Source organism: Leucoraja erinacea, chromosome 10, assembly GCF_028641065.1.
Source record: "Leucoraja erinacea ecotype New England chromosome 10, Leri_hhj_1, whole genome shotgun sequence".
In the NCBI taxonomy this organism is placed as follows: domain Eukaryota; kingdom Metazoa; phylum Chordata; class Chondrichthyes; order Rajiformes; family Rajidae; genus Leucoraja; species Leucoraja erinaceus.
Genome location: NC_073386.1, coordinates 56,673,156 through 56,686,994, shown reverse-complemented (window position 1 = coordinate 56,686,994; position 13,839 = coordinate 56,673,156). Strand labels below are relative to the sequence as shown.

At 44.4% G+C, this 13,839-nt stretch overlaps 1 protein-coding gene across 1 annotated transcript in view; it reads right to left on the bottom strand.

The window, feature by feature from the left end:
* The window catches only part of dennd1b (DENN/MADD domain containing 1B), a 289,189-nt gene that overhangs the window by 108,004 nt on the left and 167,346 nt on the right, over window positions 1–13,839 (bottom strand). The window contains 4 exon segments of the mRNA XM_055642397.1: window positions 5,779–5,871; window positions 5,873–5,890; window positions 7,955–8,008; window positions 11,255–11,305. Coding sequence (XP_055498372.1) covers window positions 5,779–5,871; window positions 5,873–5,890; window positions 7,955–8,008; window positions 11,255–11,305 — 216 coding nt within the window.

Sequence of the window (13,839 nt, the reverse complement as noted above, 5' to 3'; positions counted from 1 at the left end):
GCAACAGGCCCCTTCGGCCCTTGTCCACACCAACCAAGATGGCATATGGGGCTAGTCCAATTGCCTGCATTTGTCCACTAGCCCATTAACTCTTCCTATCCATATATCAGTCCAAATGTCTTCAAAATGTCATGGAATCATGGTCATAGAGTGATACAGTGTGGAAACAGGCCCTTTGGCCCAACTTGCCCACATCGGCCAACATGTCCCAGCTACACTATTTCCACTTGCTAGCGCTTGGTCTCCGAAACCTGTCCTATCCATGTACCTGTCCAACTGTCTCTTACACAATGGGATAATCCCAGCCTCAACTATCTCCTCTGGTAGCTTGTTCCATATTTGTTCCATACACTCACCACCCTTTGGTGAAAACGTTACCTATTAAATCTTTTCCCCTTCATCTTGAACCTATGTCCTCTGGTCCTCGATTCCCCTACTCTGGGTAAAGACTCTGAGCATCTACCCGATCTATTCCTCTCATGATTTTGTCACAAATATCTCCACGTCTATAGCTTCCTCTGGCAGTTCATTGCAGATACAACAGTGCTTTATTACCACATGTACCAATCTACAGTGACATTATTTTTTTTTCCATACAGTTCAGTAAAGTATTGCCATACCGAAGCACAATCCCCGATTAGCAAAGTGTACAGCATGGTCCACTGAAACCACATGACTATCCTCTGAGTGAAAAAGTTGTCCCTGAGATCCTGCTTAAATCTCTCCCCTCTCACCTTTAAGCCTGCGCCCTCTAGTTTTAGAATCCTCTCTCCTGGGTAAAAGACTGTCAGCCTTCACTTTGAAGTTAGAATCTTGATCTTAAAAAAGCAACAATAAAAATACTCACAAATACAGATGGCATTAATTCTGCTATAGGCACAACAGGACATATCTATTGTAAGTGTTTACTGCAGGATCATATGTTCAATTATTCAGCACAGTTTACTGCTGGCCAATAAATTAATGAGTGCCGGAAGATAGCACAAAGAAACAACAGCAACAAAAGCCTGTGACAGAAACAATCTTGTCTTCATAAACTTTCCTATTTTATAAATTACTGTTACTTTGCTTATATTAATTGGGGTAAGCTTCCATCCTTGTTTCAATATTAGTTCTCTCCGCATGTCCAGCACACGAGAGGAGCGTTTGACGATACTGGAGTTTAAAGGGACCTCATTGAAATCTACAGAATAGTGAAAGGCCTGAATGGAGTGGATGAGGAGTGGATGTTTCCACTAGTAGGAGAGTCTCGGGCCAGAGGGCGCATCCTCAGAATAAAAGGATGTACCTTTAGAATGGAGATGAGGAGGAGTTTCTTTAGCCAGAGGGTGGTGAATCTGTGGAATTCATTACCACAGATGGCTGTGGAGGCCATCATTTGGGTATTTTTAAAGCGGAGATTGATAGGTTCTTGATTAGTAAGGGTGTCAAAGGTTACGGGGAGAAGGCAGGAGAATGGGGTTGAGAGGTCAAAGTGGATTAGCCATAATCAAATGCCGAGAAGGGTTTCGGCCCGAAACGTTCGGCCCGAAACGTTGCCTATTTCATTTCCTTTGCTCCATAGATGCTGCCTCACCCGCTGAGTTTCTCCAGCACTTTTGTCTACCCCCGGAAAAGACTTGATGGGCCAAACAACCTAAATCTGCTCCTATGCCTTATATACCATATGTCTTATGGTCAGTGTTCCAGACTGCATCTGTGGAGGGATTCAAGTGAATAACTGATTGAAAGATACAACATGGAAACAGGTCCTTCGGCCCACCGAGTTCTCACCGACCAGCGATCTCCCATTCACACTAGTTGTACATCGTCCCACTTTCTCATCCACTCCCCACACACTAGGGACAATTTACAGAGGGCCGATTAACCTCACGTCTTTGGGATGCAGAAGAAAACCAGTGCAGCCCTGGGAAACCCACATGGTCACATGGAGATCGTGCTAACTCCACATGGACAGCAGCCAGCGTCAGGTCTCCGAGAGGCAGCAACTCTACCGCTGCGCCACTGAGCTGCCCTTAGGTATCTGTTTTCCTCCGGGTCCTCCGGTAACATCCCAAAAATGTGCAGGATTTTTAGGTTGATTGGCCCTCTCATCCACTCCCTTAACGTGTAGGGAGTGGATGAGAAAGTGGGATAACATTGAACAAGAGTGGAATGGTGATCGATGGTCGGCGTGGACTCGGTGGGCTGGAGAACCTGTTTCCATGCTGCCTCTCTACACTAAAGTAAACTAAATATCTAAAGTCGTGCTTAATTTTATCTTTCTTTTTCATAACAAATTTTAAATCATTTTATTTTCTCGGTTTATACGGACAAACAACCTTCAACATTATTGTAAAAGGTCAAATGTCTTAATATTGGAAATATTGAAATTCAACACAATTAATCGCAACTCTCAAAAAGAAAGAACAAATCTCATTTTATTTAAAGTGCTCTTCCAGAATCTGTCGATCCATAAATTTTGAATCCTGTGGGATGGATTCAAGGTCCCACAAGGGAAAGCCTTGAACCTCTCATTCAACCATCAGTCATGTTACCCTTATGGCATCGAGAGTAAGTGGATGGTAAAAGCAAGTTGACATTACACCTAGGACTGCCTGAAAGGCTGTAAACATGTCACACACGGCTAACTTAAAAGACAACTTTATTGCAGCTATACTTCCTTGTAAAAATAATAGTAGAGAAGAGTGGAATGGGAAGGGAAGGAAAATAATTGTAAGAACAGAGAAGTTTAGTTAAATGTAGTTTAGTGGAGGGATAGTGTGTAGGAAACAGGCCCTTCGGCCCATCGAGTCTGCACCGACCATGGATCACCCCCTACAATTTAGGGACAATTTACAATTTTTACAAAAGCCAATGATCCTGCAAGTTTTTGCTGTGTGGGAAGAAACTGGAGCACCCGGAGAAACCGGGGAGTACAGACACCACCGGTAGTTATGATCCAATCGGGGTCTCTGTCGCTGTAAGGCAGCAACTCTACCGCTGCGCCACTGTGCAGCCCGACATGATTTTCAGGCAAATGATCATGAAATAATCTTCAGACAAAACATTCCACTAGTAGTTTAGTTTAGTTGAGTTCATCGACACGTGTACCGAGGTACAGTGAAAAGCTTTTTGTCGTGTGCGATCCAGTCAGCAGAAAGATTATATATGATTACAATCGAGCCGTCCAGTGTACAGATACAGGATAGAAGGAAAAGTAATACATGCTGCTGGTGGAGTCGAGGATTAAAAGAGTGGAGTATTTGTCATGAGTGATTGCAGGTCCACTTCTAGCTCCAGCATGCAGAGAGTCGTCTGGCCTGGGCGCCATCTTTGTCCGTCTTATATAAAGTGTGAACAAAAAGCAAAACGCCGCCGCCGTGGGAAGCCTGAAATGTTCGGCATGGACACTGTGAGCTGAAGGGCCTGTACTGTTCCAGGTTCTCTCACCCTCTGCAAGATGCCGTTGGGAGGCAGTCTCTGGACTGGAACTTCACTCACTTGCCGAGAGACCTGAACCATTTTTTACATCAAGAGAGAGTTAGATTTAACGCTTACGGCTAAAGTAATCAAGGGATATGGGGAAAAAGCAGGAACGGGGTACTGATTTAGATGATCAGCCATGGTCATATTGAATGGCTCGAAGGGCCGATTGGCCTACTCCTGCACCTTTATTTCTATGTTTACCAACGTATCCTTAGTAAGGCTGGAAAACTCAACAGTTCAGGCAGCATCTCTGGAGGACATAGATATGCGATGTTCTGGGTCGAGACCCATCTTCAGACCTTCATATATCAGCAATCTGTCATATCTGGTGCAGAAAGCCTGATTACCTTGGCTGATGGGCAGTAGCTGCCTTAGAATTATGAGGGCACTATAAACAGACATTCAGCTCCATATGTAGCTCCAGACATACCTGGCTCCACCACCTCCATCCAGGGGCGGCATGGTAGAGCTACCACCTCACAGCGCCAGAGGCCCGGGTTCAATCCTGACTGAACTTGTCTGAACGGAGTTTGTACGTTCTCCCCGTGGATGCGTGGGTTTACTCCGATATCTTCGGTTTCCTCCCACACTCCAAACACGTACAGGTTTGCAAGTTAATTAGCTTGGTACAAATGTGTAAATGTAAACTTGTCATGTCATAAATAATGGGAGTAGAATTAGGCCATTCGGCCCATCAAGTCTATTGTGTCATTCAATCATGGCTGATCTATCTCTCCCTCCAAACCCCATTCTCCTGCCTTCTCTCCCATAACCTCTGACACACGTGCTGATCAGGAATCTAGCTATCTCTGCCTTAAAAATATCGACTGAATTGGCCTCCACAGCCTTCTGTGGCAAATAATTCCACAGATTCACCACCACTAAAGACATTTATTCTCATCTCCTTCCTGAAAGAATGTCCTCTAATTCTGAGGCTATGTCCCTAGTGTGTGTGGTAGTAAGCCCCCCATAGGTCATGACTGACCATGGGTGATGCATCCTGGTGGGATGCAAGCCTGGGCGATGTCATATGGAGGACAGGCTGTTGCCCACACAGCACGTCTCCCCTCTCCATGTCGCTAATTGATCCAAAGGAACAGCAGGGCCGTTACAGTTTGGCACCAGCGCCGTCGCAGGAGCTGCCAGAGCGAGGTTGGAGACAACGACGAACTTCCTTACGGGCTCCGACTCCGGATTTTCTTGAGGTTTACTCTTGGAGCCTTTTCCATGACTGGATATGGCCACAAGGCAGTGGAGATTTTAAATCAGTTTTACCTCTCCTCGATGGACTGCCTTCCCAGGCTGACGAGCCCCATCTGCCCGAGACTCGTGGGGGCGGGAGCATCTACCTTCCCGTTCAGGTCTATAACACCTGCCCACTGCCCACACTGCCTAGTGTGTGTACAGTAGTGTTAATGTGCGGGGATTGCTGGCCGGTGCGGACTTGGTGGGCCGAAGGGCCTGTTCCCGTGCTGCATTTCTAAACTAAACTAAATACTAAACGAACCATCTCACCACAAAGCCTTGAAATGCCACAGAAATAGCTCCTCCTCAGTCACAAGCCACCAGAAGCCTTGTTCAAAAATAGTATTATTGCATCTTCTCAAGCTGCTACACAGAAGCTGAAATGAACTACTTATTGCTGCTCGAGGTAACATTATCGTGGCCTTTTGCTTTTTCTCAAGTAGCCTTGACAGTACAATCCCCGAGAGATAATAACAAACACAAAGACTCTCAGGAATCCTGTATATTGACAAGACAGTTAAATGAGCTCTGAATCAGTGAGAAACCTCTTATCTCCCGATAGCTCGCAGTAATTAATTTATCTGAATATAGCTCAGAAGACCTTGTGCAGGTTGAACTTACTTTTTGTATACAAGAGTTAACTCCCTTTGACATTATCCAGCACCGTCAGGAAGAGATAAATCTTTTGTGTGCATCTACCTCCAAAGTTAAACGCAGCAATGTTTTAAACAGGGCAACACAGCAGCGCAGCGGGTAGAGCTGCTGCCTCACAGCGCCAGAGACAAAGGTTCGATCCTGATCTCAGGTGCTGTCTGTGTTGGGTTTGCATGTTCTCTCTGTGACCGTGTGGGTTTTCTCCAGGTGCTCCTATTTCCCCTCACACCCCAAAGACGTGCGTGTTTGTAGGTCCGTGTAAATTGCCCCTCTCTATAGGGAGTGGATGAAAAAGTGGGATAATATAGAACTAGTGTGAGCGTGGACTCGCTGGGCCAATGAGTCAGTTTCCCTGCAGTATCTTTCAATGAATCAAAATCACGTTTCCCGTCAGGTGACACAAGTACTCACAGTGCTAAGTTTCTTGGAGGTAATGATAATCCGTCTTTCATGCAGCATGCTGGCATAAAGTTGCAACATGTTGTTGACACTCACAGCCACAAAAATACTCGGTCATATTTCTCTGCAATATAAATGCAAAATCGGTTAACAGCACACTCTACAATAGAAGAGGAAAGATCTGTATCTGAAAACAGTTGCTTCAGTTATACCTTTTGGAACTTTTTGATAGGCAAATAATGTTCAATTCAATTCTATTCAATGTTTAGTGCAGTTTAGTTTAGAGATACAGCATGGAGCTTGATCCTTCACTGTTCACACTCGTTCTATGTTATTCCACTTGCTCATCCACTCACTGCACACTAGGGACAAATTTACAGAGGCCAATTAAACTACAAACCCGCACGTCTTTGGGATGTGGGAGGAAACCGGAGCACCCAGAGGAAAGCAATGCAGTCACAGGAAGAACACACAAACTCCGCACAGACAGCACCCCTAGTCAGGATCAAACCTGGGTCTCTGACAGCAACTCTGCCACAGCACAACTGTATCTGAATATCTAGATGCATCGATTATAAAATTTGGAACTTCTTGATAGTCAAATAAGCTTCAATTGAATTCTGTTCAATATTTATGTAAAGAAACATTTGCAACTCATTTCAAGTTTGTCTTTCACTACAAAAGCTCCAAAAATATTATTTCTGAATCCAGAGTGTCATAGATTTCGACAGCACATAAACGGGTTTTTCAGATAACCATTTAGCAAAGATAGACACAAAAAGCTGGAGTAACTCAGCGGGTCGGGCAGCATCTCTGGAGAAAAGGAATAGGTGACGTTTCAGGTCGAGGCCCTTCTTCAGATTGAGAGTCAGGGAGAGGGATATGAGGGATATGAAAAAGTACAGAAGAACAAATGAACAATTTAAAGCACATCCAATCCGCTATCTATTTTGAAGAGATTCCCGATTACGGTTCACATGGGCGCAGTTGGTAGAGCTGCTGTCTCACAGCGTCAGGGACCCGGGTTCAATCCTGACCTTGTGTGCTGTCTGTCTGGAGTTTGCATGTTCTCTTTGTGACTGCATTGGTGCCCTCCAGGCGCTCCGGTTTCCTCTCACATCCCCAAATCATGTGGATTTATATGTTAATTGGCCTCTGTAACTGCCACGGATGTGTAGGGAGTGGATGCAAAAGTGGAATAACATAGAACTCGTGTGAATGGGTGACCAATGTTCGGCATGGTCTCAGTGGGTCAAAGGACCTGTTTCCATGCTGTATCTCTCTAAACTCTCTCTCTCTCTGATCTTTGAAGTTTGATTTAACACATGGAGATTTTCCTTTAGAGTCTCATGAAATTATTTTTCACATCATTTTAGGATTGTTATACTTCAAAAATGATGTCCAAAAGATGGAAAGATAAACATTTGGTATTTGCGAGTTAAATACTAGCTATTGGGATCAAATTTACCACGATTTTACATTAAGAGGTGTTGAGAAAAATAACTAAGACATTATTCCACAGAATGCTGGAAAGTGTGCAGAAAAAGAATTACGAGGATGTTGCCAGGATTCAGGGGAACTGAGCTATACGGAGAGATTGAGCAGGCTAGGACTTTATTTCTCAGAGCACAGGAGATATGATCTTATAGAGGTGTACAAAATCATGAGAAGAACAGATTGGGTGAACATACAGTCTTTTGCCAAGAGTAGGGGAATCGAGAGGCAGGCAACATAGGTTGAAGGTCAGGGGGGAAAGATTTAATAGGAACGTGAGGAGTGACCCTTTTTTTACACAACTAGTGGGTGTATGAAAGGAGCTGCCAGAGGAGGTAGTTTAGGCAGGTATTATTACACCGTTTGAGAAGCATTTAGACAGGTACTTGGATAGGATAGGTTTAGATGGATATGGGCCAAACGCGGGCAGGTTGGACTGGTGTAGATGGGGCATGTTGGTCGGAACGGGAAAATTGGGCTGAGGGGTCTGTTTCCACGCTGTATGACTATGAGGCTCTGTGAAACCAGAGAAGTCTGAAGAAGGATCGGCCCGAAACGGTGCCTATTTCCTTCGCTCCATAGATGCTGCTGCACCCGCTGAGTTTCTCCAGCACTTTTGTCTACCTTTGATTTTCCAGCATCAGCAGTTCCTTCTTAAACGAGCATGCCTTTCTTTTGTTTTTCTAGTACTTACACTTTCAGGTATCGTAGGTAGTCCACTTGTATCAGGGGTGATAAAGTACGAATGCTACATTGAGAAAAAGGTGAAAGTATTACTCAACATCAGCAAAGCACAAGGGAATAATCCCGACATGATTACAAATAAGCACTGTACACCAAACGCTTTTGTCTCTTGTTAAAGGCCATTTGCATCATCAAAACAACAAAATATTCTGAGGTGCACAGCAGTGATATAATCTGCTCAAGCAGTTGGTGAGACCCCACTTGAGGTATTGTGCATGGTTCATGTGGCTCAGCTGAAGGAAGGAGGTGCTTCAGATGAACAGAAAGGAGCAAAATAGGAAAGAATGACCAAATGTTACTGGGATTGGAGGGCTTGAGGTACAAGAGTGGGTTGGAGAGGCTGTGTCCTTTTTCCTTGGAGTGTAACGGTTATTGAGTTATTGAAGTGAGAGACGCAAGTCGATTGGAAAAAAGAAATGTCATCGTTGATCTAATGGTGTGAACCACTAAAGAGTTATGGAGTCATACAACTTCGGCCCAACTTGCCCATGCCGACCAAGATGCCCCATCTACACTAGTCCCACCTGCCTGCATTTGGCCCATATCCCTCTAAACCTGTCTTATCCATGTACAGTACATGACCAAGTGTCTTCTAAATGTTGTTATAGCACCTGTCTCAACTACCTCCTCTGGCAGCTTGTTCCATGAACTCACCACATTCTGTGTGAAAAGGTTGCCCTTCAGGTTCCTATTAAATCTTGTCAACCTCACTTTAAACTTATGTCTTATGGATTTTGATGCCCTGATCCTGGGTAAAAGTAGATCGTATGGAATCTGATTGCCATTAATTAGAGAACCAGCTAATTGGTTACATAGACATAGAAACATAGAAAATAGGTGCAGGGGTAAACCATTCGGCCCTTCGAGCCAGCACCGCCATTCAATATGATCATGGCTGATCATCCAAAATCAGTACCCCGTTCCAGATTTTTCCCCATATCCCTCGATTCCCTTAGCCCTAAGAGCTAAATCTAGCTCTCTTTTGAAAACATCCAGTAAATTGTCCTCCACTGCCTTCTGTGGCAGAGAATTCCACAGATTCACAACTCTCTGGGTGAAAAGGTTTTTCCGCATTTCAGTCCTAAATGGTCGACCCCTTATTCTTAAACTGTGGCCCCTGGTTCTGGACTCCCCCAACATCAGGAACATTTTTCATGCATCTCCCCTGTCCAATCCTCTAAGAATTTTATATGTTTCTATAAGATCACCTCTAATCCTTCTAAATACCAGCGAATACAAGCCCAGTCGACCCATTCTTTCATCATACGTCAGCCCCGCCATCCCGGGAATTAACCTGCTGAACTTATGCTACACTCCCCCAATAGCAATAATGTCCTTCCTCAATTTAGGAGACCAAAATTGCACACAGTACTCCATGTGCGGTCTCACCAGGGCCCTGTACAACTGCAGTAGGATCTCCTTGCTCCTAAACTCAAATCCTCTCGCAATGAAGGCCAACATGCCATTAGCTTTCTTCTCTGACTGCGGTACCTGCGTGCTTACTTTCAGTGACTGATGTACAAGGACACCCAGGTCTTGTTGTACCTCCCCTTCTCCTAATCTGACACCATTCAGATAATATTGACTTGAGGGTGAAAAGGAGAGGGTGATGGTGGAAGCTTGGTGTTTGTCATGAATATCAACAATTTGGATGAGAATGTGCAAAGCATGGTTAGTAAGTTTGCAGATAACACTAAAGTAGGTGCTATCTTAGTCAGTGAGGAATTACAACAGGAACTTGTCAACCGAGTGAATGGAATGCCAAATGAAATTTGTTTCAGATAGTGCGTGAGGGTTGCATTTTGGGAAGTTGAATCAGGGCGGAACTTTCACGATGAATGGTTGAGTGTTGTAGAAACTGTGCTGTAGAGAGATTTAATAGGAAGTTGAAGTGCAACTTTTTCACATTGAGGATGGTGGGTATATGGAAGGTGCTGTCAGAGAAACCAGCTGAGGCAGGTCCTGTCATAACATTTAAGTGACTTTTGGACAAGTACATGGACATGAAAGGTTTAGAGGGATATGGGCCAGGTGGCACTAGTGTAGATGGGGCATGTTGGTCGGCGTGGGTGAGGTGGGCCAACGGGCCTGCTTCCACTTTGTCTGACTATGACTATCACACATCTGCATTGTTTAAACTTCAGTGGAAGTAACTTTCAGGGGCCATCTCCATACAATGACTTCCTTCTCCCTCCTCTCTCACTCAAGATGAATTGCAGACACTTCCATCTGGCTAGGCATCTCATATTAAACTTTAGCGTGCAAAATCTTTACTAATGTCAGTACTGTTGCAGACAAGGTAATACAGTCATTTTTCACAGCCTCTTCAATGCACACACCTGCAGTAACGATGAACACATTCATTATTTAAACTATTTGTTTTCAATTAAATAGTTGAAATGAGGGAAAAATTAAAGAGGGTAATAAAGCACATTACCAAAATTGATTTAATTAATGGATGTAAGTTTAGTAGACCCAGTACCAAAGCATAGAATATTGAGTGATACGGTAATTCTTCCTTTAGCCCACCAAATGGACAAACAGAACTGCAATATCGTTTTCAGCATTTTAATCCGGGGAGATCTCCCAACAAAGAAAAAAATGGGTTTGTAAAAAGGCACAGAGGTGCAGCGGGAGAGTTGCTGCCAAACAGTGCCCGAGACCCGTGTTTGATCCTGACTACTGATGCTGTCTGTATGGACTATGTACGTTCTCCCTGTGACAGCGTGGATTTTCTCCGGGGGCTCCGGTTTCCTCCCACACTCCAAAGATTTGTAGGTTAATTGGCTTTGGTAAAAAATGTGAATTGTCCTGACTGTGTCGGATACTGCTGGTGTACGGGGTGATCGCTGATCAGCGTGGACTCAGTGGGCCGAAGGGCCTAGTTCCGTGCTGTATCTCTAAACTAAACTAAACCATTTAAAAGGAAACGACAGGAGGATTTCCAATTGGTGGCATTGATCAAAGAACATCCAAAAAATCAGAACAAAACTGCAGTGAAAACATTGCTTCATTAATCCCATATTTCCTGGTAAGCAATTACTTCTGATTGAAGGAAATGTTGGCAATCTTGCAGAAATATAACTATTAAGCACATCCCCATCATCTGCCATGCAATGAGAATTTCCACAAGACAAGACAAGTTATTTGATGTTAATTAACAAAAGGCTTCCATTATTGCCCATACCTTGATTGGAATTTTTTAATGAGATTGATTATTTTAAGGATGCCTCTCAAGCTTTACACTCACCAAGACCTGTACATTGGTCAGTTGTCCACTTCTAATGGAAACCTGCTCGTTCTTGTACATATGAAAAAAGAGTTCAGTATTTCTCATGTTCGATGAGCTGGCAAAGTCTACTTAAACCAGCTCCACACCACATCTGATGAAAAGCAATGCGGTGTTCAGCATAAACCTTCCCTCTCCAGAGACCCCACACCAGACACCACCCTGGCCATACTCTCATCTCAGTCCTGCTTTCAAGCAGAAGGTATAGGAGTCTGAAAACTGTAAAGTCCAGGTTCAGGAGCAGCTTCTTCCTCACACTGCAACTTTCAAATAGACTCCGAACTATATAGACGGGGCATTTTTTTGACTTGGCACTATTATTGTTTATATATTTGTCTGTTTTTTAATCTATATATACACACAAGTGCAGAAGAGATCTACAAGAGTGATGCCTGGATTAGAGGATATTAGCTACAGGGAGAGGTTGCACAGACTTGGATTGTTTACTCTGGAAAACCTGAGGGAGGGGAGACCTAAAAGAAGCATGTAACATTATGAGAGGCATAGATGGGGTAGACAATCAGAGCTTTTTTCCCAGGGTGGAAATGTCAAAGACTAGAGGCCAGAGCTGGAAGGGGCAAAGTTTAAAGGAGACTAGTCCAAGTGCAGACCCGTTGGGTCTGCTCCCCCAACGCAGCCGTTCCCTACCCGTGGTCCTCCAACTCAAGCGGCTCATGAATCAGCAGTGCGGCTGTTTTTAAATGGCGTCTTTGAGGCGAGATGCGGGCGCCAGCAGCCGTTATGGTTGCTGGCCAGCAGGAGGCGACAAAATGAGTGAGTGGGGGGGGGAGAAGGATTTTATTAAAAAAGTGTACATAAACACGACAACAATTTAATGAGGAGTGGATACTTGGAATGAAAAGTGAAATCTCTACCGAAATGAAAAAAATCATGGCGTTTGTGGGTCGGGTGTTGGCGTAGCAACGAATCAAAGGCTGGCAGCCACAAGTCAGAAACACACACAGCCACACAGCCAGACACACACAGAGTTTTAAATATAGATAGATGTATAGGACGTTTATTTTAACAAAGAGGGTGGAGGTGGAGGCAGATACGATTAGGGTTGCCAACTGTCCCGTATTAGCCGGGACATTCCGTATATTGGGTTAAAATGGTTTGTCCCATATGGGACTGCCCTTGTCACATATTTGACAGCTACTACTCGGGTTGAGGGAACAGTCGGGTCGGAGCACCACGTCTGGCCCCACCTCACCCGTCCCGAAGTAGTGCAGCCCATGGAGTGCAGCAGCAGCACCCGTGGCCCCGTCGGACTGCAGCCTGGCCAGCTGTCCGACCTTCGCTTACCGGCGATACCACCACTCCTGGCTGATCATCAGTTCATGTTATGGATGGGGTGCCGGATTTTGCATGTAGCAGAACACAAAGCCCAGCCGGCAGGCCAGCTGAGGAGTTTTGGCCCGGGCCGCGCGACATCGCGCGCAAAGTCCGGCGCCTGGGCCAAGACTCCTCAGCTGGCCCGCTGGCTGGGCTTTGAGTGCAGTCCAGCACCCGGTCCAACTCATCATTCACCCAACCATGGCCGAGTCGGTCAACGAATTGCTGTTGGGAATTTGTCCCTTATTTTGACCTTTTGTCCCTTATTTGGGAGTGAGTAAGTTGGCAACCCTAGATACGATAGTGGCGTTTGATAGGCTTTTGGATAGGCAGATGGATATGCAGGGATTGGCGGGATATGGAACATGTGCAGGCAGATGAGATAAATTTAATTTGGCACCATGTTTGGCACAGCTATTGTTGGCTGGCCTGTTCATGTGCTCAACCATTCTATGTTTTATGTTCAGTGTCACATAATGTATGCTCTGTTTGTTTTTACTGAAGAACACAAAAAATTAGCCAGCATACAAGGTCGGAGCTGCATAATTAATAACAGAATATTTACAACCAAAATTTACCCTAATCTGCACATTTAAATGGAGTTTATTTATTTGTGACTACCATGACCTCCTCCTGCCTTGGTAAAGCAGACTATGATTATATTGGTAAACGATAATCCACGATGGTTAAACATACACAACAATTAGGAGACTCAAGGGACTGCAGATGCTGGAATCTGGAGCAAAAAAAACAAAAAACTGCTGGAGTTTTAAGTGTCCACGCCCCTATCTTGTAACTAGGTTCCCTCGTTTGATTCTCCCCCACGAGTGGAAATGAAGTTATAAATACTTTAAACTTCCAATTTTCTTCTGAATCCATTAAGCAGATGGGATTTAATCCTTACTCCAATTCTTTGGAACATTGGCCACAGTTTGCTTTTCTGGATTCCTCATTTTTGCTCAGAAATTTTACCAACCTCCCCCTTCATCAAATCTCTCAATGTATTCTCTCATGGAATACGCGGAAGAGTTTCCGGATTTAATTTCCTGGATACACTTTGCTGATATTCCCTCGATCGTTACAAATGTGCTGATCATGTTGATTTCATTCACGGCAAAAGATTTTATTTATTTCTATACTTCAGACAGATGGAAGGCTGCTTTCAAATTCTCTTTATGAATGATTTCATATCCTTACTTGGCAAGAACTAG